This window comes from Pagrus pagrus (assembly GCF_965226575.1).
Source record: "Pagrus pagrus genome assembly, chromosome: 6".
Classification (NCBI taxonomy): Eukaryota; Metazoa; Chordata; class Actinopteri; order Spariformes; family Sparidae; genus Pagrus; species Pagrus pagrus.
Window position 1 is genome coordinate 5,888,396 of NC_140190.1, and position 25,741 is coordinate 5,914,136.

General features: G+C 39.6%; 2 protein-coding genes across 4 annotated transcripts in view; both read left to right on the forward strand.

Annotated features, from left to right (window-relative positions):
- Window positions 1-208: 208 nt before the first annotated feature.
- slco2a1 (solute carrier organic anion transporter family, member 2A1) lies at window positions 209-21,139 on the forward strand. 2 transcript variants are annotated; one of them, XM_084354302.1, is made up of 15 exons: window positions 209-713; window positions 801-1,322; window positions 8,192-8,329; window positions 9,651-9,813; window positions 10,368-10,577; window positions 11,604-11,702; window positions 11,794-11,933; window positions 13,176-13,245; window positions 13,406-13,570; window positions 14,013-14,217; window positions 15,079-15,226; window positions 16,778-16,941; window positions 17,557-17,621; window positions 20,074-20,194; window positions 20,291-21,139. In XM_084354302.1, exons 2-15 carry the CDS (start codon window positions 1,263-1,265, stop codon window positions 20,406-20,408), a joined length of 1,866 nt encoding a protein of 621 aa, XP_084210428.1. In that variant the 5' UTR covers window positions 209-713; window positions 801-1,262; the 3' UTR covers window positions 20,409-21,139. The 2 variants fall into 2 exon arrangements, with proteins under 2 accessions (XP_084210428.1, XP_084210427.1); XM_084354301.1 differs by having other exon boundaries at window positions 209-1,322.
- Window positions 21,140-24,095: 2,956 nt separating this feature from the next.
- rab6ba (RAB6B, member RAS oncogene family a) overlaps window positions 24,096-25,741 on the forward strand; it is a 51,521-nt gene continuing 49,875 nt past the window's right edge. The window contains exon 1 of one of the 2 annotated variants that reach the window (XM_084356169.1): window positions 24,096-24,360. In XM_084356169.1, the coding sequence (XP_084212295.1) occupies window positions 24,291-24,360 (70 nt within the window). In that variant the 5' untranslated portion in view covers window positions 24,096-24,290. The remainder of the gene's footprint in view (window positions 24,361-25,741) is intronic. The other variant, XM_084356170.1, reaches the window with a different exon arrangement.

The following is a 25,741-nucleotide window of genomic DNA, read 5'->3' on the forward strand; positions in this document are numbered from 1 at the left end:
TAAATACCCGGATCTGCTTGTTCTGGGACTCGTTTGACTGTCATAATTTGAGCCATTAGGTCCAGTAAAAATTGGAAAGTCTAGAAGAGCGGCATGATTAAATTATTTTTTCCCCATTTAAAATAAACTGTGCGCTAAACCGGAAGTTGGCAGGCTCAGTCGGCGGAAGTCTCTAGTGCGCATGCTCTATGGGCCGCACAATGGGGAAGCCATGCGAAAGAGCCCCGCCGGAAGTTGAGCGTTTTTGGCTGAATGAGGCTGCTCCTAGATTTAATATAACGTCATTGGGAAAAAAATAATTTAGTTGTCAAAGGAGACAATTTGTGATGCTCCAAAAAAAAAATCTACCGTTGTACAGAGGCTTCTTTCACGATGTTAGCTTAGCCGTTAGCTAAAAGTATTTTGGGGCCGCAGTGCATCACGGTTAGTTAAACGGTTTGGCCACTACGAAAACTGACGTCAGAGCCCGGCGCTTCAACGGACAGGAAGTTAGCTAAAACAACGATAAGGCTGACAGCTGCTTTGAGGGAAAAGGATGATGTATTCTTTAAATTTGTATTCTTGGCAGTGCTACTTATCTATCTATTTATCTATCTATCTATCTTTTGGCTATTAGCTTACAGGGTTAGCTTAGCTTTTAGCCATCTTCTAAAAGTGCTAGTTCGCCTTTAGCTAATTTGCCTGAAACTCCAATTTAAGAAGAAACAAAAAAAGTGAGCAAAAACTCACCTTGACCCAGTTAACACAGGTTAAACATCTCAGTTTGAAGGAGTTCATTCATCAGTGTCTCTGTCTCACAGCGGGCCCACCACTCATTAGCTTCAGGCACAAACAGCGGAGAGCCGCATACCACAATTAATGAAGCATTCAGGCCGGGTGAGCTGCCAGAGAACAAAGCGGAGCTTCACCCGAAACGACGGCCTCTCGATATGAAGAAGAGTATAACAGTAAAGTGTGAGTATGTAGTAATGTCGTCGTGATTAACGCTTACGGTCAGGCCCCCACAGGTGAGCGATGCACGCACAAGCTCTCGCGCATGACTCAGCGGGTGAGGGTGAGCAGCGCGGGACTGGCTGTTCTCAATTCACAACTTTTTCAAAACATTGACGCGTGGAGCTGGAGCTGGGGGGTGAGCCCAATTACATCACCGACAGTCATAAAACAGACAGCTCACCGGAGGGAAAACAGAGGCAGACACACAGACGGACAACCTCTTGACACAAAGCTCGAGCGGCAGTTCCTCTCACTCGCGAGCTGAACTCATGGACATACATTCATCCAAAACCATGAAGACAGCGAGGACGTTGCGCTGCAGCATTAAGGTAAGGCACCCATCACACGAAGTGTGCCAGGCTACACGGTTTACTATCAAGTCTTGTCTTAACCTGCCGCACTTGCTCCCTCATTGTTTATGTAACCAAAATCTGAGCTACATTTATTTTTAGAAGATTGCATAACGTTACACAGATAATATAACTGTAGTAAATAAAAGACAAGTTATTTCATAGACTCTCTTTCCCCCCCTCCCAGTTGAATATACCTGTGTGGTCTTGTCTTAGAGAAACAAAATCTTCACCTTTTAGATAAACAAGTTCTCAGTCATAACCTGGTGTTGTGCCTCGTACCTGTGAAGTGTGTAGATTTTAGTTGTCTTCCCGTGTTTGTGAAGGTTCATTTCATGAACACTATAAGTGTCAAAGAACAATGTTTAATCTTTAATCTGAGTAGACTTGCATGGATATTACCAGTAAATTGTTAAGATATATTATTGCTCAGTATTTTAAAGATGCATTATGTAGTTTTGAGGAGTAAATCTTAATCAGAAGAGGTTGGTTTTTTTTTACAAACTAAATAAACAAACTCTTTGTTTTCATGACAATAAACAAACTGACCTTCAACACAGTTTCATACTGTTTTACTTTGTTTATATTTGGCAGACCCTGCCACATTTCTTGCCTCAAGCAGTGTTCAGGGAACATTTTCCTCTGAGAACAGCTTGTTTATTCAGTTATGGAAAAGATAGATATTTCTGAGTTTGTATTACCTTATCAGTACAGTTAATATTACCTTTCTGAATTTCTGAATTTCTTTTTCTCCAAAACTACAGAGTGCACCGTTAAAGTATTTAACCAATTAATTAAGATTCCTGATTAATGATTGAAAAAAATAAATGTATTTCTGCTGATCATTATTTTCATTAATTGGTCTCCGAAACATAAAAAATTACTAAAAAAATGCCCATCAATCTTTTTTTAGCTCAAGATGAAATTATTAAATGTTTCGACTGACCAACAGCCCATAACCCCAAAATATAAAATTTAATGTCAAGTAAAAAAATAATAATAATAATCAAAATAGCAGTGAATTAATCTTTCAATCAACTAATCGATTAACTGAGTAATCATCACATCTTCTTTTGATAGAAGAAAATCTTGACAGTTTTGTGTTTCTATCATTAAATACGCCAGCGAGTCAGTTTTGATAAAAGTTTTCAGGTGTTTGGCAGATGTGTCTAGTTCAAAGTTTGGTATTTATATTTATATCTGCACCTCTGGCTCTGTTATTAAAAGCCTCACTGAACACCGACCACAGTGCCAAATGGAGCAGTTGCATTTTACCGTATGCCAAAGATAGGGTAGTAACAGTCTGTTCCAGGGCTGTGAGTAATACTGAGGCAGAACTCCATGTAGCTCGCAGCCAAACAATGTGAGAAATGACACGTCTTCATCATTGGTATTGTGTTGTGAACCGTGACTAATACACCTGTAGTCTGTAATTTGGAGGAGATGGTGAAAGAAGTAATTAGTTAAGCAACTTAAAAATTTCCGGAAGGTGACGGTTCATTTGGAACATTTTAAACGCATGCTCACACACATAGACTGCGGTGGGTCCCGTTACTGCAAATCCTCTCCTGTTTATGATTTTAAGTCTTCACTTTAAAGCCGCCGGCCCCTCTGATGAAACCAAGATGTACAAATAGAGATGGGGCGGAGGACGGCTCATCCTACAGGCATCGTTCAGTTTGAGACTTCTAAGTGAACTTCTTGCCCATCCTGCACAGTGTGAACGTACCTGAAGTTCAGCGCCATGCGGCCGTGTATTTAGATAATGGGAGCAGTTCCGAATAAAAGCAGGCTTAGCAGCTGGTAATGTGTCAGTAAGCTGTTTGGACAAGTCATTCGCACAGCAGAGGGACGTCTTTCATCAGAACTCTTGATTACTATTTGGCCTTCGATTTTCTAGCAGAACTTTGATTGAGTTGCTTTTCACTCAGCAGAGCCAGCCACTCAACAACAGTTTCACAGGGAGCAATCACTTCCTCTGTCTTTTCTTGACACTGGTACGTGCTGTACAGCGCTTTGTTCATTATTTGCTAATATTCATCAGGACATTCTGTTTGTTTTGGTTTTACAACTTCGAACTTATCTACTGTGGGCTACACCTAGACTGCACCCAAGTTACACCATCCAGTTCTCTTTCAAGATACCTCTGCCAATATCCAAGCCAAGTTTCTGCTCAGGGGCAGCTCCGGTTCACTTCCCTCCACACCTCAGTGCACTGGAGGTTCACACTTTTGGATGTGTCATAGAGATAAAGCAATCAAATCAAGCATTTTGGAAAAAACACTTTTTTGCCTAGATCGAAACCACCCTTTTAATAAATGTCCATTCTGTATAAAGCTACCACCAGCAACTAGTTAGCGTCGCAAAAAGACTGGAAACGAGAGAAAACTACCTAGCCTGGCTCTGTCCAAAGACAACATAGCCATCCATCAGCACCTCTGAAGCGTAGTAGTTCACAAGTTATATCTTGCTTGTTCAATCCGTACAAAAATACAAAATGTAAAAACAAAAGGTTGTGGTTTTAGAGAGGTTATCTGCCAGACGACAAGACTCCAGGAAGTCACTGCTCTCAGCCAAGAAATAGTCCACCTCATGAACCCCCTGTAAAACCATTACCTGTCATTTTTAAATGCCTTTTTGTACCGATTAAACACTCGATACATAAGATGTTAGGCTATTCCTGCTACTCTCAAACTGTGGTAGCGGTAATGTGGAGGAATACCACTTGTTTTTTATTTTCTATTAAATTAATAATTTAATTTTAATTTTGCAGAATTTCAAATTATAAAAGCTAAACTGATATATCATTTAGAATAAGTTTGGTCTTTCCTGTAATGTTTTTGTTTCAGTGTGCTAATGAAGCTAGTCACGTTCATGCACGCCGAGCGCACGTATGTCATCCATGGTTAGTTACAACTTTTACTCGAACTGTGATGACAACATAGTAAACGGAGAATTTTAGTTGACAGCAGTGAACCAAGCACAAATACTTGTAGCTACTTAAGCAGCCCTGCTAAAGAGGCCACGGCACATGCTAATTTAAGCACCAAACAGCTAGTTGAATTGAGTATGCCTACTGTACCCTACCCTGATGTATTTTAAAGGAGCTCTATGTAACAATTTGTAGTAACTAATATGTTTAATCACTTTTTTATTGGCCATATGTGACGTGAAAAATGAGAGCTTCCCCGTCTGTCTCTTGTCTATACAGGTCTGTGGATGATTTGTTTAAGATGTTTAATGCTGCTGGCCTGTGTAGATTTCTTTGTGAAGGATGTGACTTCATGCATGTTCTGGAGTGCCTCGTCTCAGTGCCTCTCTCTGCTCCACTAACAGAAAACAAAAGTCTGCAAACATAAGCTAACAACTGGCTTCCAACACAACACAGACTTTCCACAGAACACCTTTAACGTTGGTTATAATAGCGGTACTTGGAAAGGCTAATATTTTCTGAGGTTGTGCACAGTGTAAAAAGTTTGAGCAACGCTGGGCTATGCTAACAGTCTACCTGGTGTAGCCTTAGCCTATATTTAGTGGACAAACATGAAAGTGCTTTCGATCTTGTCATTTTATTCTCTGCAAAAAAGTGAATAAGCATATTCCTCAAAATATCTACACATTGCGTCAAATCAGGGAAAATGCTCCTTTGATCGTGATGCTATTCTTTAGCGAACCTTTTTTAACCTCTGTTTCACAATGAAGGGAGGTGAGTCTTTGGCTTTACTGTCTTTCATCTATCCTTAGAGACTTTATACACTTTCCCTTTATTCAGTTTTTGACCAAGTAGGTCATACATTTCCTAATGGAAACCCATGGCTATCCAGCGTCTAACCTTCAACACGTGTCCCTGAAATAAAAGCATTTTGAAATTCATGTATGAACTTCCCTCAATTCTTCCCCTCGCAGCAGGGTTGAAGGCCAGGACAATAACGTCCACGCAGACGGAGCTGAGAGTGTTCAAAAAGGATGAATGTGAACATAATCCACAGAGAATCCAACCCTGCACAAACACTTTCCTGCTTAAGGACATCAAATAGGCTTAAATCACTTGTATGAACAGTGTGGATAAATAATGAATCCTGCGTTTTTTCAGTGTTGACACACTGCAGCGTTCAGGGTGTGCATTGCTGCTGCCCTTTTCTCCACCATTTATAAAAACTCTAAGATTATCTTATCCAAGCTTCAACATTATGCAACATTCCTTCATCAGGAAAAACAGATCCATTGTATTTTATCATCGATACTGACACATTGTATTTTCTGTTTCTCAGGCCTCAGGTGAAAGATTGAACTTTAATGGCTTATGTGTTATCAGACGTGTTTTGTGTTTCCAGTGTTAAAGCCAACTGTCTGAAAGCCAGATACTTGTCTGTGAAACACGATATTTATATTATGCGTTATCTGCAGTGAAAACATAAACCCGACTTCGTTAAAGGCTAAAGTGGATTTGAAGTTGACCTGACGCTGTGGTTAAAGAAACAGTTGTGAACTTTTTCTAAATCTCGAAACAAAAGAAGGTATTTGCCTGCCAGTGAAAGAATCTGTCGAATCATTTAGATAATTGAACCCCAATTGACACAAAATGAGGATGAAATATTAGTAACAGTGTAAATGCATCTATTGTGTGTGCTAACAAACCGTAAAGCCAGGCTTTAACAGGAGCATTAACTGTTCTGAGTCGAACGCATAGTTTATTCTCCCTCAGACGACCTGGCAGCTGGTAAACAAACTGAAAGCTTGGATTTATCACTGTTTTCACAGGAAATTCACTCCTAATCTCAACACGTATCTTCAGAGTCATTCCTGCATTCATGGCCCCCCGAGCAAATAAAAACCAAGTGCAGTCATAAGAGTGTCTGTGAACACCTCCCGACACAAAGAGGTGAGAGGCTCTTCAGATCACTGGCAGAACATCCAGTGGGCGATCTTGATCTTTCCATATCTCTGGATGTGGAGAGAAAAGTCAGGGAGGCAAAATCAGGCTATCAGTTGGAGACACATACTGTATTACTCGGAGCTAGGCAGTTGGCTGAAAATCAGTATTTCACACATTTTTATCACTGTTTTGGGGCTGTGCTGTTTAGTTTCTAGGAAAACCAGATAAAGTACTGCTTTGCAGAAGACCACCAATTATCATATCACTAAAACTTTCACCAAACCAGCTTCTGAAACCAAAAAGAAAGTAACTGAGTACATTAACGCAATTACGCGATATAAGTACAAGTTGGTATCTTACCTAGAGCAGCATTTCCCACCAGCTCTACGGAGCGTTTTAGCATCTTGCAGCTCATTGTTTTGGTTCACTTTCACTGCCTTCCTTGGCACCACCTTCAGCAGGAGCAGAAGGCAGATGTTTTCAATGAAAAGTTCTGAAAACCCACTTTATATGCTCAGCACCAAGCAGCCTATAGACAGAGTTAGCAACTAGCTGGTGAACATAGTGGAGCATTCAGCAGCTAAAGAGACAGACATTTCCTTCAGCAGTTGGTAGAGACCAAAACAGAGCTAAAAGTAGAGGCTTGCATTTGTCTGGTTGCCAGAAACACAGCTCCAAATTAATGCTAAGGTTGTTCTGTGTCTGCTGGATTTGTAAATACGATTTCTGTTGTTTCCTTAATAAATCCAAAAACTAAAGTGTAAGAATGTCAGTAATGCATGACTGCTCACGAAATGCATAACCCTTCATTTGCTGGGTATCGTTTTCACACTAGCCTGTTTGCCCATGTTTCAGTCATTATGCTAGTTTTCACTGTAGTGCATGAGTACGCATGAGTTTGGCATTTCAAAGAGCGCTAATAAGCATGTTTTCCAAAATGTCAAACTATTCATCTGAAGTGCATTAACGATATTAACGTATAAAATGACATTCAGATCGATGCATAATGGCATGTTTAGGAGTTTAACACCAACTTTAAGGCTTGAACTTAGCTAGGGATCATACTCTGGACTTCAGATACATTATCTTATCACCATTCATCCGACGATGTGGTGCTGATCCAACAATGTAATGTAAATATAATGATTAACACTTTAAAAGGGGCCTTTTTGCTTAATGAGTACCTTTCATACTTCAGTACATTGATTATTATACTTACGTACTTTTACTTAAGTAACATTTTGAATGCAAGAATTCCACTTACATGTTACAATAATTACATGTTTTAAATTTCTTCTCCACATTGCCTTGTTTTACACTTTATTCAATCCGTCTGTTTTTCTGTCTAGAGAATGTACATTTTAGTCCTTAAAATGTTTCATGCGTTTGAAATGGGTGATGTGTTGGTGCTTGTAAGCTGTGCTGTGTGTTTGTGAAACAGCTGTTTGGTTTTCCAACTGGCCTCACTGCATTTCATTGCAGAGGTAATATTGTTTAAGTAGGCGCCCCATTGGATGAACCTAACAATGTGCTGCGGGGGCTGAAGAACACTGGAAAGTTGTGTTGAGCACAAATCCTTCAGTACTTGACACCACACATGTGATTATGTGTTTCTTCTAAATTGTTCTCTTTTACTTGGAACAATTTATGCTTCTCAGAGGAATATATTTCAGTCGGTTCTGCCTCTGTGTGAGAGCAGCCAAACGTCTTTTTAGCAGAAAATGACAAAAGACACATTTGACATTTATGACTGTTAGTTATTTTAGCTCTGGATACATCACTATTTCAAGATCTTGTCAGAGCATACAGAAGATTAACGCATGCTGAGTGAACTACTTCATAGTGTGTTTGGCAACAAGATGCTGCAGTGAAGCAGATGTGGCGATTCGTTTCCAAAGATTCTTTCAGATGCAACATTTCTGTTTTGGACTAAACAGCTAGCATCCTTAACTGTCTGTCTGTCTTTCCGTAGGTGTTTGTCCTGTGCCACGGCCTCCTGCAGTTCTCCCAGCTGCTGTACAGCGCTTACTTCAAGAGCATCATCACCACAATCGAGAGGCGCTACGGCCTCAGCAGCTACTCCTCAGGAACCATTTCCTCTCTGCACGAGGTAGGAGCCAACAATAACATACTCTCACATGGATCATGATAGATTTATTTCAAGGCTACCGATGACAAAGGAGGAACTGGAGAACAAGCAACTTATCAAAATCACACTTCCTGACGATTCAGGCCAGACTCCTGTGTTTTGGAACTGCTCTATTACAGATAAGAATAATAAAAGAATGCACACTACGTACTTGTCGTGAAGGGTGCTGGAATATTTTTGTTCCCTTGGATTTAAATTCACAACACAGATGAAAAATGTTCCACTTATTTTCCGGTTATAAGTATTCATAAGCACAGGTCACAAGACACTAAATAAATCACTGTGTTTTATTACCTTTTTCAAATTCTTTTGCAGCCTTGTGATTTACAACGTCAGATTTGATTGTATGGTATTTTATGAAAACGGACAAAGCAAAACCTGAACATTTAAGTTTTACAGATCCTCATAGTGTGGCTATTTAATGCTGCTATAATAGATATTTTGATATTATCAAAGGATCAGATGTCTAAGGGAAAATAGGTTGTTCTTAGTGATGAACCCACAAATAACAATCACTCACCTCTGCAGTTTCTCCCAGTAATGCAGTTTTTAAGCATTTGCTCGTTATTTTTTTATGGCCCGCAACTCTGCACCTTCATCATCCTAGTTTACAGATTCAGCGGACCGGTGATCTTTTATTTTTCAGTGAAATTGCCCATTATTACCCAAACATTAAAAAATCTAAAAAATACAACTATTTAATGTTAAAAATAAAATGTGTAGTATTGTATTTATTTAGTATTCTCAATTTTATGTATTTATATTTTTCCCTTTAAATCCACTTATTTGCATTTAATTGTATGTTTATGCATTTTAATTTTTTTATTGTTATTTTCTATATGGAGTCAATGTGTTGTTCGTGTTGTTGTTAATGCATTTCATAACAAAAATGGGAAATCCTTGTAGTTTTATACTTGCGTAACTGAATACTATGTCCAATTTTATTTTATTTTTTTAAATAGTGACTAGCAGGTGAATGTAGAGGAGCATTTAGCAGCTAAAGAGCCAGACAAGTCTCGAATGAGTAGCTGGAGAATAAACAAATGTCACATCAACTGAAAAAGTGATGTCAGTTTTGTGTTGACGGCTTGTTTCCACTGCCCCCTAGTGGTCAAAAGATCAGTTAATGCAGCTTTAATTTTCTTTTGCAAGTTGTTTTTGCCTCAACATTTCATTAACATTGATTCTTAACTCTGCCTGTGTTGTGTGCAGACCTGTCCCACAGATGGATAATGCTGCTGCTGGATCCTGTTTGAAACATGTGTCTGTGTCTGTCTTTCAGATCAGTAACAGTGTGCTGATCGTGTTTGTGAGTTACTTTGGAAATCGGGTCCACCGTCCTCGCATCATTGGAATCGGGGGACTTCTGATGGCTGTCAGTGCCACCATCCTGACCTTACCTCACTTCATATCAGAGCCCTACAAATATGACTCTGTTCTACACAGTAAGACCTAAATAACAGACCATGCTGCTTCTATGTCTCCACTGTGACAGCTAATGTGATTCAGTCCAGAGCAGGGGACTCGTGAATGTACAAATATGTCAATGCAATTTATGAGACTTTACTTAAGGGTTCATCAAGGACGCTGCAGGGTCTTCTCAGCAGAAGCTCCCAAGCACTCTGGTCAAACAAGTGTCTGCTGTTTGGCTTTCTGTGCTCTGCAGTAAATAGTATTCAGAGAGCCTGACTGTTGCTCTCCAGTTGAACTTTTGCATTAATCAAAAGGAAATTCATAATCTGTGTGCGCTCGCTGAAAGATAAAGATATTAGAGTTACCTCCAGGGAATTTAATTTGCAATAACAATCAGCCTCTTCCTTCTTCCATTGTGCCCCCAGTCAAAGTAACTTGGCATTGAATAGAGTGTCAGTGAAGGGCCAGAGAAGCTTCAGGAAATTAAAGTAGTGGGACATTTGCATCCACTGGCTTGTCATCAACTTTCACTGTCTTTTTTCCTCCTCCCATCTCTGTCCGTGTGTCACCACCTGCTATTATCTAGATCGTCATGACATCTGCAACTTGCACGGGAACACAAGCAACCCAGACTGCGGCCGAGATGAATCCCGGCGTCTGGCCGACACTAGCAACCTGTGGCTGTTCATGGGCTTCGCTCAGCTGCTCTTCGGTGTGGGCTCGGTGCCCATCCAGCCCTTTGGGATATCCTACATTGATGATTTTGCGGGACCTGGCAACTCCCCTCTTTACATAGGTGAATGGCCTGTAGTTCAGAAGCAGATTGATTTGTTCAGATGAATAAACACCATCTGAAGGTCATGGAGTTATTCTGGGTGATCTACACACTTGCATGTTTATGTAGAAGTTTGAAGTTACGGACATCAGTATCTCATGACCTTCGAATAATAAGGTTCTGACTGCAGTTTTAGTGGTTTTCAGATATTGAGGTCTAAAGACTTCACATCACAGGCAGCAAAACTGATTTGCAATAAAGTTCTCGAACAGAAAGCAAGTTTTTTGTGGAAAAAAGTAGACACTTTTGTCTTACTTTGTTTTAATATACAAAATCAATTAATTCACTTCTGAAGGGAGTTTTAATAGGAGATACTCGGGCACAGACAACAATTCAGAAACATGCTTTTAATTTTCCAACAGAAACATTCTTCGCTGATAGATTTGTTTTGCCTTTTTCATTTATTTTTGATAGTGCAGGTGAAGATAGTCAGGAAACAGGAAGAGAGAAGGGTGATGACATGCAGCCAAGGGCAACAGGTCCGATTTGGATGCTGTACAAGACATTTTAGTAGAAAACAAAATTCTCCTTCATAGCAGTCATCTTTAAAGTACACACATTATTGTTAAAGATTTGCTAAAATGAGCTAAAATAAAAACTTTTCATCAATCAAGTTCAAACAAGACAAATAAAATACTTCAAATTGAGTTGACTTCCCGATAAAATCCTTAATTTTTAAGGTCTAGAATTTAAAATTGAGCAGCCTTTCATGAATTTTTCGGCCCCTTCATCCACAATAACAGAGCAGTGAGGTTTCATGGTAAAGAGACGAAGCTTGATGGTCCTCCTGAACATCCCAAGCAGCAGTTCGGTGCTATGCTTTGTACAACCAAGTTAGAGATTGATTTTCCTTTTTCTTTTTTCCAAATCGTTGTTAATGCTTAAACCTACACAAAATGTTAATAACATGTCATAGAATTTTCTGAATAACCCATTTTGACAGAGACTTCAGAAAACTCTGCCTCACAGCTGCCTTTTCATTCACAGCCATCCTGTTTGCTGTATCTGTATTCGGGCCCGCCATTGGCTACCTGCTGGGCTCAATCGTGCTGCGGATCTATGTGGACGTGGACAGAAACAGTTTAGGTAATGGTGATGGTCCGATTGTTATTTTATAGACAGGTTAAAGCAGGAATGATGACTCACTGTTATGCCTGGTGACTCCTGTTTTCCACAGGAGCTCAACAGGAGCTGAGACAAAGTGACCCCCGCTGGGTTGGGGCCTGGTGGATGGGCCTGCTCATCACCACCGGCTGCCTGTTTCTCACCTCCATCCCCTACTTCTTCTTCCCTCGGAGAATGCCTTCAGAAGATCATGTAAGTCACAGTCTCACTCACAAAACATCCCCGTCACTGAATGTACCTCGTGGATCATGTAAAACTGCAGAACATCTCTCGTGTTGTACTGACACCTACTGGCTTTATGTCAACATTGCATTTACTTTTCCTCCATTGGTTTTACACCATGTTGAAGGTACGAAACAAAAGTTTTGTTATTGTTAACATATAACTCCACATTATAACTGACTATGTCACTGAACATACTGTTATTGCCAAGAACTGATCTGTACTAGTACATTCTTTTTGTCTGTATCATGCCTTTTAAACCCTCTGCAGAAAACATGAGTCATAGATACGATAAAGCCAGATTTTAGTACGCACATGTTTGTGAAACAAATACTCCTCCAGCTTTGTCCAGGACTTGGCCCTGTAAAAATATTCGAATGATAAGGATGCAAACTTCTGCATTTTGGACGAAGTATTAGAAATATCACCATGAAGTTGTCAAGATGGTAATAAAAGCCATCAAAAATAGGGTCTTTTCCCGAAGCTGCACGCGTCTTTATTTAGTCTGATCGTTATTCGTAAGAAGAAACTGTGAAAAGCGTACAACAGCTGTTTAAAGTACCCACACTATACAAAATACCTCTTCAGTGAATACTTGGTTTGGGCTGTGCCTCCAGTAATCTCAGCTGAAGATATGAAAATCTTGCTGGTCAAGACAGAAACAAAAGGAATGGTTGGTCAAATAAATCCTCACAAATACAGTAAAAAAGTAGCCTAAATGAAGCGAGAATTAAGTATATATGTATATGTATAATGCAATTTTAAGCCATAAAATGTTTGGTTCCTTGTAAAACACATTATTATTATTATTATTATTATTATAACATTATTATTATCATAATTATAAACTAGGAGCTAGTACTTCAGTGTGAAAAGCGAGCGCAAAAAGACAGACAAAAACTCAACAGAAGTCCTCTATTATGATGTTTGACAGCTGTGGATGATTTTGATTGCATGAACATTGTGGAGCTGTCAATTCAGCCCAGTGTTCCCACGTCACATGAATCCAGCATAGAGAGACAGGGGCTAATTGTGAGGGACTGTGGTGCCTCTTGTAAGAACAGGGCTGATGTGATTAGCAAACAATTAACCAGATTTCACTCTAAGACTGAATTGTATCACATAAATGTCCGTGTGTTCATTACACTCTACTGTACATATGTGCTTTCACACAAACTCCTGTAAGAGTTTATTTGGCTTATTATTTTCCAGGTTGATAATGACACTGACATGTCTGACGACTTCAAGAAGCCAGATGTCTCTTTACTTGATTTCCTGAAAAGTAAGTTCATCATATTCAGACAGATATGGTCCCACCTGTTAGAATCATAAACCGTCTCAGCATAGTTACATCTTCTTAGCATGTGCTGTAACAAAGAGATAAGTCGTGTCCAGTATCACTGAAATAATCCGTGTCTCTGTATGTGACTGTCTGTGCTCAGTGTTTCCCAGGATGTTTGTCAACCTCCTGTTGAGCCCTCTCTTCCTGATGCTGATCCTTGCCCAGTGCTGCTTCTCCTCGGTGATCGCAGGTCTCGCCACGTTCATGAACAAGTTTCTCGAGCAACAGTACAGCGCTACAGTTGCGTACAGCAGCCTGCTAGTAGGTAGGTGCTGTAGGAGTGCACATATAAAAGATTGGGCTTCAGGAAAAGAACCTATTATAGATTACTATTGCCTTTCAAACCAGCTGAGTGCAATCAATGTCGATCAGTGTAATTCAAGTCATAATGTACAGCATGATATAAACTGAGCTGAAATTAAACAGTCTGTAAAATCATTTAATGGACTCTCTGGATGTTTCAGCCCTGTTGCACCATGGCCGCTTTCCAAAGGGTGGATTTAGTTTGTATTGTCATTTAACCTCAGAGGGAAATGTTATTTGGGTTTGTCCTTCCTTTAAGTTAGGCCCTTTGCAACATCACTTTTATTCATGTACAGCACCTGACATTTGTGTCAAGGTGTCAGCAAACAAATAAAATGGCACATGATGTGTATTAGACCCCTTGTGGACATCTTAAGAGGGCAATAAATGTTTCTGGTTCACAGGTGCTATAAATCTGCCAGCCGTAGCCGTGGGGATGCTGATCGGTGGAGTCATCATGAAGAAGGCAGGTCTCTCTCTGAAGACCATCCCACGCTTCTCCGTGGTCATGCTCACCACATCCACCCTCCTCTGCATCCCTCTTTTCTTCATGGGCTGTTCCACACGGAAAGTCTCCGAGGTCAATTATAACCAAACTGGACCGTATAGGTGAGACAGACGAGTGGGGTGTTCTTAAAATTAAGCTTTTTATGCAAACAGAACAGTTTCTGGAAGGGGTAATTAAGTTTTTGGGATGATTTTTTTCCCCCTATGTACGCAGGGTCATACACATCCACCCTAGCTTATGTGAAATACTTGTTCAGATAAAACTAACTCAAGGTGGTGGTCTTGAAACTGTCCCAAAATTTAGTAGCAGCTGTAATGTTTAGAAAGTCAAAGTCAGAACTTGGGAGGAAATTATTGGTATTTGGGCATTTTACCTAAACCTAAATTATTTACATAGCTAGCTAGTTTTCCCTTTTTTTCCTCCCTTTCATCAGTATTTTTCTGTTTATCGGTGTCTTACTGCCACTGATTGTAGATCGATGGATCACCCTGAAACTGGCGAAAGGAAAGTGTATTTAAGTGTATGCAAACACATCAGGCGCCTGCTCATGAAAACATTGCTCTATAGCACTACTAGTGGTCAAAATTCCACCGAGCACCTTTAATGATCTGATAGCAGCCAAAAAAAAATGCTGAAAGGTCATCACCATGTTTGAATTTAGATTTTATTTTCTCTTTTGAAATTAGATTAAATGAAAAACTCATTATTTTGTAGTGTTTAAGCTAACATAGTAACTTTATTAGCTTTCAGTTTTCTTTGTGATTTAATATCTATAAAATATAATTACATCTAAAACAAATTGGAAAGCATAATACTTGAATCTCTGTGACTTTATCAGAATAACTACTCGCTGACACAAAGTACTCGGATGCTGTTAAGTCAAAAACAAAAACATGCTGATGAAACTAACTGAAACATTAGGTCTTAACTCGTTTTTGTTTGACTCTCGCTGCCCTCCGCAGGTCTCCAAAGTTGTGCTACTCCAACTGCTCCTGTCCATCCAGTGCCTTCAACCCTGTGTGTGACTCTGATGGTGTCGAGTATATTTCTCCTTGTCATGCGGGCTGCACCAACTTCATCAAAGACCCCAACAACACCCACAGGGTTCAGGTCAGTGCCTCCTGTTCATGGTTTGCTCCTGCTGTATCAATACACTTAGCTAACAGCTAACACTTACAGTGATACTGTATATGAAAAAATATGTCATTAAAACTTGCTTGTGATGTGGAATTATATCAATAAAATTGACATTTAGCTGCCTTTTTTTATCTGAGGAATATTTGTGCAACACCAGAATAAGATCGCACAATAAATCATGAACAGTAATCAGTGAAATTACCTGCTGCAGAGTCATCATGTCAGATAGGAATGCTAGATGAATTTATGCAAAGAAAACATGAATATATAACATCCAAGATGAGCGAATTTGTTTTTACAGCAGGGGAAAGTTGAAAACTTAAAATATCAGTAATTAACTGTATAATTTTCTTCTATAATCTTGTGTAATTTTCTCAGTGTGGTTTGAAGGAATTGGTTCTTGTCCCAGCACAGGATCTGTGAATTAGCCTGTAATTAACCTTTAACTATGTACTCGGGGGCAGAGTACTGCAGGGAATGCTCGCTGCAAATAAAATGTCATTAAGATGCATTGAAAGTGTTTTTATATCTGATCTTCAGGGGGTAGACTTGATCTTTAAACGTTTCTTTCTGTGTTAAGTAGATGATACTTGGAACAGGAAGTGACTTTGGCCTTAGATGCCTCTTAGATCTGAGGCATAAATTAGATCACAGCATCTTGGTTCCATCAGTGTCCCTGTATTTACACTCTGCCATGTGGCATGTTTTATATCGGCAGTGATATCAAGTCCCAGACCTACAATATTTGTCTCCTCAGCCAGCAGCGTCCAGTCCAGGAGCAGACGGAGAGACTGTTCTGCTGCTAACAGGACACAAGTGGCTCATAATCAATGTCCGATCAATGCTTATTAGTCACAGAGCGTATAGGAGGTGTTTCAAGAGGGACTAAAACGTCAGTATTTAAACGTCACAGCTTGTGAATAATCTTCCAGTGGGTGGATTGTGTGACTGCTAATAGAGTATTAGTCAGTTTGACTCAGGCTGTAAGCCCACTGTGTAATACTGAAGCACAAACACAGACAGTGGTGGCTACAGCTAGCTTAATGGATTAATCCCATGAAATCGCAGAAGAGTTATTTTCTCTTTCTTGTGGACTCGGATATCCACAAGTGGGCGGCTGAAAGTGGAATTTTTTCATAATCTATTTCTGTATTTTGAAGAATAATTTGTTAAATATACCATTTGTATTGTTTGAGGGGGGAAAACATATTTTAAATGTAAAAAATAAACTGTGAAGGAGGTTGAGAGCTGTGGAAAACTTTTACTTATATGATGTTTTCATGCTTTTTATGCTTTTGAGTCATCTACCTGTATTGAAAAGAATAATTTGACATTTGGGAAATATATCTTGCCAAGAATTAGATGAGAAGATCAATACTACTCACATTTCTGTATGCTAAACATGAAGCTGAAGCATACAGACTGCACAGTAGATGTAGTAAAACATAATGAAAGTCAAATGTTGTTTTTCAATTTCTTTGTATAGATAACATTAATATTTGTCATCTCTCTTTCTGGTTACAGCTATATACAAACTGCAGGTGTGTATCTGGGAGCGAGGGTAACGCTGAACCAAATCCCTGTCCAAACGGCTGTCCACATTTTCTCCTTCCTGTCATGCTCGTTATCTCTCTGGCATCACTGATCGCCTGCCTCACTCACAACCCCATGTACATGATGCTGTTAAGGTAAGGATTGATTCGATGTATTACACTATATTTATTCACACAACAATTTGTTGTATATGTGATATATTCGTAAGTACAAACAATTACTAATGATTTTATGAACCATATTTATTTATCTGTTTGCCTCCAAAAACTGCATTAGGCGACATAGCATTGACTTATTATCTTCTGGGTTTTACAAAACATCTACAAAACCTAAATAACTCTGTATCATTCAGTGTGACCCACTTTTATGGCCATTTCATTCTCGGTAACTGCTCCAGTCAACACTGAGCTGCCCTTGTTTTTAACACTCTCTGCCAGGCTCTCTAGTCCATAAAAAGTCAGAAGTTAGTAAATGAGTGCACTTGGCTTTTAATATATAAGATTTAAGAATGAAAGGAAAGCACATAGCCTGCCACACAAGTTGGGAAATATGATGAGAAAGTAGATTTCGAAGGGTTCATAAAGATGCTCACAGATGAATTCAGTGATCTTATCAGCTGTTTTTGAAACATAAAAACAAATGCACCGAATTGTCATAGCCATTGTTTGTAGTGTATTCAAGAATGACTCCATACATCAATAGGAAATGTATTGATGTATTAATATTTTGTCTTTTCCTGTTCTTGTCAGAATCGTTCCGTCTGAAGAGAAGTCATTTGCAATAGGAGTTCAATTTTTACTCATGAGAGTATTAGGTAAGTTAAGACACAAGTACTGTTTGCGTTTAGTGCCATGCTCATATGAACAACTAATTATTGAGTTAATGATGTTGTGGAACTGGCTAATAGAGGACCCAAGTCCCAAAATGTCCTCCTACTGTCACTCACTGTTATCATTGTGAAACTCAACAAAGCTCACAGTTGTATGGAGCCCCAAGGTGTCCAATACTAAATACATAAAACGACATTAAATGTTAAATAATCTCAGGAATAAATTGAGTTAACATTTGTATAAATGAACCAATGTATGTTGTAGTAATTCAAGAGATTATTAAAACTCATTATGAAATGTTGTTTTACCATCCTTGTTCTTATATTAACAGTTTTTTAAGGTTTTGTGACGTAATAAAATAAAATGTAACATAAATTAAGTGTCAATGGTAAATATGCCATCATGAAATAAAGACATTTATTTTATTTAATCATGACATTATATTATAATGACGTGAGTTTTTCTTATTTCTTAAACTATTTCACAAATAGTTTATTTATTTAATGTTGCACACTGAGGGCTCAGTACAGTTGAGTTTCAAATTTCGTCCTCGCTCACTGGGATGCGGGGTTGTTATTAGATTAAGCTGCAATTATTAGTCAATTAAAGCTATGGTCTACGATTTGAAAGATTTGTTATTATTATTAACATCATTTAGATGGTGGTTATGACCCAATAGTACCACCTACACAATGTGGAGAGTAAAAGGAACCAAAAAAATCCATTCTCTCTAGTGTCTGTAAAACTGAAAAGAAATTGACCAATAGGAACCATCCGGCCCGGATGGCTCCTATTGGATCAATTTTTTCCGATCCAATCCTCGCTCACTCTCCTGCTCCTGCTCACGTCTGGTCCCGACCCACTTCCGCATTTGAAACTACAAGCGGACGAGAGGTTTGTTTTGCCCTGAGCAGTTCAGCTGCCTCTGCTCGCCCCACCGACAAAGAGTCAAAGAAAGAAAGTCTGTCACTGAAAAGACACAAACCGGAGATGAGAAACAAAGTGGGCTCAAACCGAATAAACACCGGCTCATCGTTTGAACGGTGGCGAAAGGTACGTGAAGATATGGACCCGGTGCTGATACAGTGGCGTTTCTGTTGAGCAGGTAACCTTCGTCTCTATTGTGGATGTTGTGACACAGATAACTTTCATGCCGATGCTGCTGATGACTGTGAAAGCTGCCGTTAGTTTGTTTCTGTTATTAGACATGCCTGTCGCTGCAGTATTGTCAACAATTGTTTACTTGTTCGACGGAGACGTTAGCCTCTATGCTAGCATTGTAAGCTAACAACAAGTCTGAGTAGCACCGAACAGCAGCTGGGACACACACAGGTTTGTTTTTCAGCCACAATGTGGAAGCGATCGTTGTGATGAAAGCTGGCGGCAGCATCTGTTAGTCTCTTGGCCCTCAGTAACTTTTAGAAGTGGCTAACTTAGCTGTTGTAGCTGATTACGTAGCTGTAAGGTAACGTAGCTGTAGCATGCTAATGACGTTACGCTAGCTTGGCTGTGGAGCTTAGCTGTGGACATTGTAATGACTTACAAGATTTACGTGAGTTTCAACGTGCATTGTAATAACTTTATCTGTGAATCCGACATCGTTACTCCGCATTCAAAGCTGGGCTGTATTTGGTTTCTGCCGGCTTGTTGCTCTTGGTGCTTGTTGCGGGACGTATAAAGTTCGTTGAAGAGAAAAAAAAACAAAAAAAAAAACCTTGTTGCGGGAGGTATAAAGTTCGTTGAAGAGAGAGAGAAAAAAAAAAGCTTGTAGCCGGAGGGGGTGTGTCGCGGGGCTCCGAGGGGAGAGCGATACGAGCTCGGAGGGGAGGGGTTAAGGAGCACAGAGGGGAGGGGGGTGTGTGTGGGGGGGATGCTTTTTTCAAACCTTTCTCAGATCGTAGACCAGAGCTTTAATTGTCAATTGTTAATTTCATTGCCAACTATTATGATAATCGATTAATCAGTTTGAGTAATTCTTTTAAGAAAAACATTTTAAATTCTCTGATCCCAGCTTCTTAAATGTGAATATTTTCTGGTTTCATTACCACAAAAATTATTAGACGTCATCTTGCGCTTTTGGAAACACTGGTGGACATTTTTCCCCCATTTTCTAATATTTTATAGACCAAACAACTAATTTATTTAATCAAGAAAATAAGCAACAAATTAATCAACAATGAAAATAATTGCGAGTTGCAGCCCTGTTATTGGGTGCTACAGCAAAATTAGGGAGTGTAAGTAAACACAGCATATTTCTACTCATCAGCTCCACGAGTATTTATCAGAGTTTCATAGACTTTGTAGTCTTCAACTTCTTTTCTAACTATTTGAATACAACCCAAAAACAGCAAATGTATTGCCCCCTCGTGACTCTACCTCAATCATATGGGAAGAGAAATGTGTTTACCCTAAACACACTCTGTTTCTCCTTAATAGCCTTCCTACCCGCCCCTGCATTCTTCGGGATGGCCATCGACACGTCATGTATCCGGTGGAAACATGTGTGCGGAAAGAAGTCTAGCTGTGGTTACTATGACAACGACATCTTGAGGAACAGGTTAGAAATCACTCAGAAAACATACCAGACACAGAGACATAGTACATCCACCTCACTGCTGACAATCATCTATCTTCGTGTGTCTGACCCCTGCAGGTTCTTGGGCTTACAGGTGGGATATAAGATCATGGGCATCTTTCTGCTGATGATGCTGGGGTGGAAGGTGCAGCGGACACAGGAGTACAGTCTAGAGAAGCCTGAAGGGCTGCTGTGATCCTGCTGTGAGCGTCCATGTTCATCCAAGCATCTCTGCGATGCTGCGGTGTTAAACCTTTTGAATCAGTGTGCTGAGCGAAGCTGCGTCAGTGGGAGAAAGTCACAGCCGACACGGGCCTTCACTGACCTCAATTTCTGTGGGCCCACCTTCCTACCTGGTGCTTCACTGGTTTGAATTAAGATTTTCCAAAAGGGAAAATGTCAGATGTTTTTTGAATGCTGTAAAGCTTCTGTTTGGAATTACTCTGACAATGATCCACTCATACGTCAAGAGAGATCTGCTAAAACACCTCTTTTGTGTGTTACCTCACATGTTTCATGCACCAGAGACGAGAGTTCAAACAACAGATAAATATCTTTTGTATATAACTTGTTCCTATAAGGCAGGAATCTATTCAGGTTTCTATTTCCAATGGGAACATATTCTGTAACTAATTAACTGTATTAGCTTAATATTTAAGTTTATTTTTATAGATGTTTGTCTCATACATAGAGACATCTGTAATAACTGTAATACTCATTTCATATATGATGACATATAACACTTGATTTAATCGCAATGCTGATGATTTTTCACCTATCGAGTACATTTTTAAATAGAGTAGTTTCATATACAAATTCAATTAAACCACACATTATGTAATCTGCTGGTGTGATTATATGGTTGTTATTGTGGAGTGCACACATGTGTAAGCATTAATAGCTAATAAAAAATATTCAGTACAATTATTCAAGTGTGAAGCGTGAAGTGTGTTTATCTAGGCTGGATAACTTTTATTTAATTTCAAAAATGCACCTCTAAAGTAAAATATCAGCAAAGGTGGGTCCTGCATTTTTAAATCTAGTTTTACGCTATATTAGATTTATTTAGCTGATGCTTTTATCCAAAGCGACTTACTAAACGTTTGGACACAACCCAAAAATACCAAGAATCGTGCCAGTACATCAATTTCATAAGATAAGCTGAACTGCTTTGAGTGATGCAAAAATAAACAACAAGATGAGAGTGGATGGGAAATGCCTCGCGAAAGGAAGGGCAGCTCTGTCTTGTTGAGACTGAGCAGATGTGCAGACGTCCACTGAGAGATATCAGCGAGATGTGCAGAGATTTGTGCTGCCACCTTGATGTCATACAGGGGGAAACTACATCATTGGTTGAGTGTCCTCTTCACAGCGGTGGCAGGAAAAACCATGGACAGAAAGGGTAGAAAGTGTGAGACTGAAGTTTTACGATGAGTAAAGACTCTAAACATATACGATGATGTAGTGCGTGATAATACTCTACTATGTACTTTATATTTATCTTGTATTGGTACGACAAGGGGCCTCATTGGAATTGCATAGATAAGTATACCGCAACCTGCCATCCCCCCTCTCTCCCCTAGCATCAGAGAGAGTGCAGGGGCAGAGGGGTTGTTAGTTGAAGCTGTTAGTCTACTTTGCCTGAGTCATTGATCCTTCATCTGTTTGAGCTTTAATACAAATTAGAATCTATGGCTCCGACTAAGGCTCTTAATCATATCAGTACCTTAACTATGCTGTGCATTGATAATCCATGGTGCTGTCTGTGGTGATGAAACACATTTGTAATAGTGCATTTTTCCTCAGTCCCACTGTCAATAACTCAATTCTGTATATACTCAATTATATACCATTCTGCAGCCTATATGCTCTACAGAGTAGTGTCTCCATTAGCAAATCAACAATAAGTAGCAAAGATACCAAACCTTCCAAGCGTGGCCAGCCAAGTTGTTGTTGATAGTTGGAGCCAGCTCAGCTTTTACTTTTAGTGTTTTACGGTGACACAGCGACACTTTTCAGATGCCAGTGTGCAGCTTCATATCATCAGCTTCCATGACTCGTAGCCTGTTGCTTTGTCACCGGTAGTGATAAAGGTGAACAAACCATCATATGTCCAGGTGTGGAATATTCATGACTAAACCTCCATATTACATTTCTGCACATAGCATTCATGCTGTATAAACATCATTAAGAGATCAAGTCTCTTACATATCATTAAGAGAATATTTAGACTATTTGGACATTTATTTATGGAGCAAGTGTAAATATATGTTGGAAACATGCCGATATGCTGTATAAATGAATATCATAGGATATAATGTAAATATATATTTTGGCAAGTACTATTATGGTTTAATGCCACTGATTTTACACATAAGGATCAAGTTACTAATGACAGGGAGTAGTATGCAGATTAATTTGTTTTCGTGGCTGCAATAAAACTTTAAAGTCTGATACCATGACCCCGATGATGTCAGTTGATGATGTCATCAGGGTTATCACAGCATTGGGCTTGGAAACTATAAATCATTAACAGAAAGCCTGTGATACAAAGGTAAGACAGGGCCGTGCAGCGTGGCGTTTGAAAGAGGTACATTGAGGCAAGGAGGCTAATTGAGAGATCCTATCAAGGTGCATTATGGGAATTGTAGAATCCTGTGTTTAAATTAGGTTCATAGTCGAAAGTCAAAGTCAAGATATCTGCCTGCATTGATTTAAATTTTTCTTCTTAAAATCTCTAAGTTGACTAACTGAAGGATAAATCACTGGAACATTGTTTAAAAATATTAAGTTGGTTGTTTTTTGCCGCACACACCTTCATGTTTGGTGATATTCTTTTTATAAACCTTTATTTAGGAAAGAACAATTCACAGGAAGTTCAGGTAAATCTAACAGTAGCACGTATAATCAAATATTTAAGTGAAAATATTGTTACATAGAGGACATCAAACACGGACAATACAAATAAATATGTGTACGAAACATAAAGTAAGATAAAAAAAAATAAAAGAGACAAAGTAAAAAAAGGGGACAGATGGATGGGTACATATATAGATTAATATAGATATCAGGGTAAAAGGTTTTTGAAATAACTCATACATTTATTACATTTTATGTTATTTACTACTTTAAGAGATTTAAGTAGTTTAATTTAGCATATAGTATGATGAAATTGATCACATACTCAAGTTTGCTATTATCTGGATTATTATAGTAACAAACAATATCTTTAAGGTTAAGCGAGTAGGTAAAGTTAGAGGGTTGAAATAAATGAGACAGGTCTTTTTTTTTTTTTTTTTTGGATATTTCACAGTCAAAAAAGAGGTGTGAGATTGTTTCTATACTTTATTTACAAAAGGTACAACACATAACATCTGTGAATTTAGCAGGGTATATTGTGTGTAAACTTTTAAAATGAGCTTCTTTAGCCTTGTTTGAAATACAGTATCTGTTAAAGGTTAAAGCCAAGCCCTCCTCCAGTTTGTGTTCCCAAGCTTAGATCTCCAGAAAAACATTTCTCTAGGAGCAGTTTTATTATTTCTATGCTTGTTGTTACACTTTATATCTGTCAGTTCAAGTCCAGTACAGGTTGTAACATGTTATTGTTATTATGTTTTTTCTCACAAGTTGAGTCTTTCCCATTAAAAAGTTTAAAGAATGAAATTTTCTGAAAGAAACTGGAAACATGTCTGCCTCTCCCTCCCCTGTCTCCCCCCGACTCACATGACGTCATTTTATATCACGGCTGTCAGTTCAGCGGAGAACGAGGAGAGGCCGCGCATGCGCACCACGAAAAAAGAAAGAAAAAAAGGAAAAAAAAAAACCCAGCCCGAGCGTCACGGACCGGTGCAGCAGCAGCAGCAGCAGCAGCAGCACAGTGTCCCCATCACGAAGAGAGAGAGAGAGAGAGAGAGAGAGAGAGAGAGAGCCGGGCTGAACGGGGAGCAACACCACTTGCCTTTTCCATCCAGCATCTCCACCGACCGACCGCGAACTCGAGTGGGAGCAACACAAGTACGCTCAGACTGTCCTCCGGTGTCCAGAGTCCTCCCCCCTCCACCACCTCCTCCTCCTCAAAATGTCCGTGGGCAGTGACTTTGGGAACCCTTTAAGAAAATTCAAACTCGTCTTTCTGGGGGAGCAAAGTGGTAAGACGCGTTTCAATTCTCCCGAGAAGTTCAGTTTTTTTGTGTTGTTGTTTTTCTTTCTTGGTCGTGTGTCGTGGTGAACCCGTTGCACCTGCTCGCCAGTCAGCAAGTTCATCCTGTTGAGGAGACGGATGTTTAGCTAGCTAGTCTCGCGGCGTTAACGGCTCGTTTAACGTCTTTTAAAACTGAAGAAGAAGAAGAAGAAGAAAACATGTCCTCAGTGTGGAGATGTGTGTGTGTGTGTTCAGTTTGTGGGAGTGAGGGCAAGGGAGGGGAGGGCATTATTTTAATCAAATTACCAGCCTGTGAGAGGCTTCACACAATGGACCGGAGTGTTTTGAATTGTAGCCTGCAGTCTCTTTTTAAGTTTTATCAGTAAAATTACAGAGGCTCTGATAATGCCCACCTTGAAGGGGCGGATGAGCTGCCTGTTAGTTTAGAAACATCCCCGGACTAGCTATTAGGAATTAAACGGCATCAGTTGCAAATGAGTAATGCTCGGTGAAATGAGACTGAATGTGTGCATGCAGAGAGAGAGAGAGAGGAAGAGAGAGAGTCTGATGCTGTGGATGATCCAAGTTGGTAAATATTCCTGTGTGTGTGTTGAGACACACCCAGGCTGATCAGTGTGGCGATGAGATAACTTGTGTGGCTGCAGTCTCTGCCCTGGAGTTGTTCCAGTCTGCCTGCTGAGGGCTGCTGACCAAGTTTGTGTGGGTTTTCTTGTTCTATTAATGATTTGTTTCCTGTAGAGACACATCTTTGATTTTTTTTTCTTTTTTTCTTTTTGTTAAATCTGTGCCTCCATCCCGAGCTTCACTCACCCACACCCCTCAGCTCAGCCTCTCCTTTTTTCTGGGGCTTCAGTGTGGCAACAAAATGGTTTTCCACGAGATCACACACACACACACCGAGCCCGGCTGAGACATGGTTTGAATCTTTTAGGTTTTACTTTGTCTTCTTGAACAGGGCAGGTCTGTTTATGGGCTAATCTGGAGGTCTTGAGCAGCCAAATGAACCACATTAGTCATGGTTCAGTTCCTTCACTGGGCCCTATTGATCATCCAGTATAGTGGGGGTCATGCATTACGCAGTATATTGTTCAATTTACAACAGTGTGACACACTCATTATCTAAATAATAGTGAGTATATGTTGTCTAATATCTGTGCAACCAAGCGTCGGCACTATACCCCACGGGGGATTATAACCGAGATGCCTTAACTGAATTTAAAGGAATCCTGAGAATGTCTGATGATGCCCTGCAGTGCTCATAGGACTGGTGTTAAACAATTGGTCCATTAATCAATCAGTTGATCAAAAATAAATCCAAATGTTTCCATCACGGATTAATCATCAATCAAGTAAAACAAAAAAATGCC